The 1,976-nt window shown below is 36.9% G+C and overlaps 1 protein-coding gene across 1 annotated transcript; it reads left to right on the top strand.

Annotated features, from left to right (window-relative positions):
- The first annotated feature begins 193 nt into the window (after window positions 1-193).
- Window positions 194-1,519, top strand: LOC107578400 (sialoadhesin-like). Its single transcript, XM_016264361.1, has 7 exons — window positions 194-197; window positions 296-396; window positions 481-658; window positions 732-941; window positions 1,041-1,131; window positions 1,208-1,256; window positions 1,351-1,519. Exons 1-7 carry the CDS (start codon window positions 194-196, stop codon window positions 1,411-1,413), a joined length of 696 nt encoding a protein of 231 aa, XP_016119847.1. The 3' UTR covers window positions 1,414-1,519.
- The last annotated feature ends 457 nt before the right edge of the window (window positions 1,520-1,976 follow it).

Raw genomic sequence — 1,976 nt, 5'->3', positions numbered from 1 at the left:
GTCAAGTGGCCTTTAATTTAAACAGACAATCGTTTGTTTTACTTTTGTTTTCACACTTTCCCCTACTAGTACCAAGTTGCAGGGCGTTTTGCCTCTCAATCTGACTGAATGGATTTGTTCAGTCATGAAAGCAGCTCCGTTTACGTGACCAAAAGCACAAATCTTACTGGTTGGACTGTTTATTCAGAGCGGGATGGGTGGGAAAGAGATCTCCCATTAACAGCCATTGAGTCAAATTAAAATGCTTATTATCACACTGAATTTTTATTAGAAACATTCATCTTGACGTGAACAGACCTTAATTGTGAGTTTCACAGCAGTAATCTGTCTCTTTCAGGCATTTCTAAGAGTGGCTGCTGGGATGTGATTTACACCTCTAGAAGAGTCTGTGCTTTGGTGGGCTCAACAGTAGACATTTCCTGCACATACTCACATCCCTCTGGTTATACAGTATATGAAACATTCTGGCGTTACGTTCAGCCTGGTGACTTTAAGGATCTGCGTGAGGAGCATCAGTTTGCTGGTCGTGTGGAGTATGTGGGGAACAAACTGAGAATCAAAGAGCTCAAGATCAGCGACTCTGGAGAATATCGATTCAGGCTCATCACTGACTTAGAGCAATACTCTGGATCACCTGGAGTCATTCTTACTGTTACAGGTAACTCATCATGATAAACTGATTACATTTAAAATTTTTCCTGTATAATTTCTAATAGGCTATTTTTTTTCAGATGCTCAGGTGAAAAGCAGCCCATCTGTTGTATCAGAGGGACAGGAAGTGATATTAAGCTGTTCAACTAAATGCACTCTGAACGACAAACATACTTACATCTGGTACAAGAACGGACGACAGGTAACGGATGGATTCACTAAAGATAACAAGCTGTACCTGGACTCAGTCAGCAATGAAGAGCTTCACCAGTATTCCTGTGCTGTAGGAGGTAACACATCTCTCATGATACATGTGCTTCAGTGTGAAATGTTTGATGAGTTCAGGTGGTTTCTCTGATAGTCTTGATTCACTTATTTGTGTTGTGAAGATCCAGTGGACAGCACAGCGTTCAGCCATTATACAGTCACTCTGCTGGTGTTTTTACCTCAGTTTCTCATAATAGTGGCTCTGTGGATGTGGTGAGTAAAATATCTAATTACTTGACGTATAATGAAATGAATTCAGATTATAAGAATGTGAATTATGATTCAACAGGTATTTCATCAGAATCTCATTTCAAAACCAAAAAGAAAACAAAAATGAGGTTAGAAATAATTGATATTGAGAATTGGCTATAACATTAAATACAATGGCTACAAAAATGGTTTTGAATCTATTTGATATTTTTTATGTCTCAGATTCTGATGTTCCAGATGTCTTCATCTACATCTGCTGTCTGTCCATCAGAGCCGCTGGAGTGATGTCATTGTGTTCTTCCATTGTGACATCATCACCTAGCAACAGTCAGAACTGTCAGCAGCAACACCAGTGATACTGTGATTTCATAGACAGTGACATATGACTGTCAGTCTGCATAATCAAACAATGTAAAATGTAAAAAGAAACCTTTTCTCTAAATATCCTTTTACATCCTTTAATAAAGTGGTACAACTTTTGTGTTCTGTGTATAATATTTCATGATTTTTTTATTTCTGTATAAGTGCACACATTATTTTATATTTCAATGGATGAACTGTTACCACAATAATGATGCACAGAAAAATCAATAAAACAATTTAATAAGCAGACAAACTGGTTATTAAAAAGGATTTGTTCTAATATTTGGGGCCCAAGCAATTCTGTTTCTTGTTTTAGTTTATTCAGATATGTCAGGACTTTAAGCAGGGGATCGAGTTTCGCAATAATGCATTAAGTACATATTAGAATGGTGTTTTATCTGGCCGTGAAAATAATAAGCTTATTAAAAAGGAAAGTATGTTTTTTAATTGGCATTGGTAATTGCTTTGTGGGTTTTCCTATGTTT

This window comes from Sinocyclocheilus grahami, unplaced genomic scaffold, assembly GCF_001515645.1.
Source record: "Sinocyclocheilus grahami isolate Dianchi unplaced genomic scaffold, SAMN03320097.WGS_v1.1 scaffold10045.1, whole genome shotgun sequence".
Taxonomy (NCBI): Eukaryota; Metazoa; Chordata; class Actinopteri; order Cypriniformes; family Cyprinidae; genus Sinocyclocheilus; species Sinocyclocheilus grahami.
This window is presented reverse-complemented; position numbering and strand designations above follow the sequence as displayed.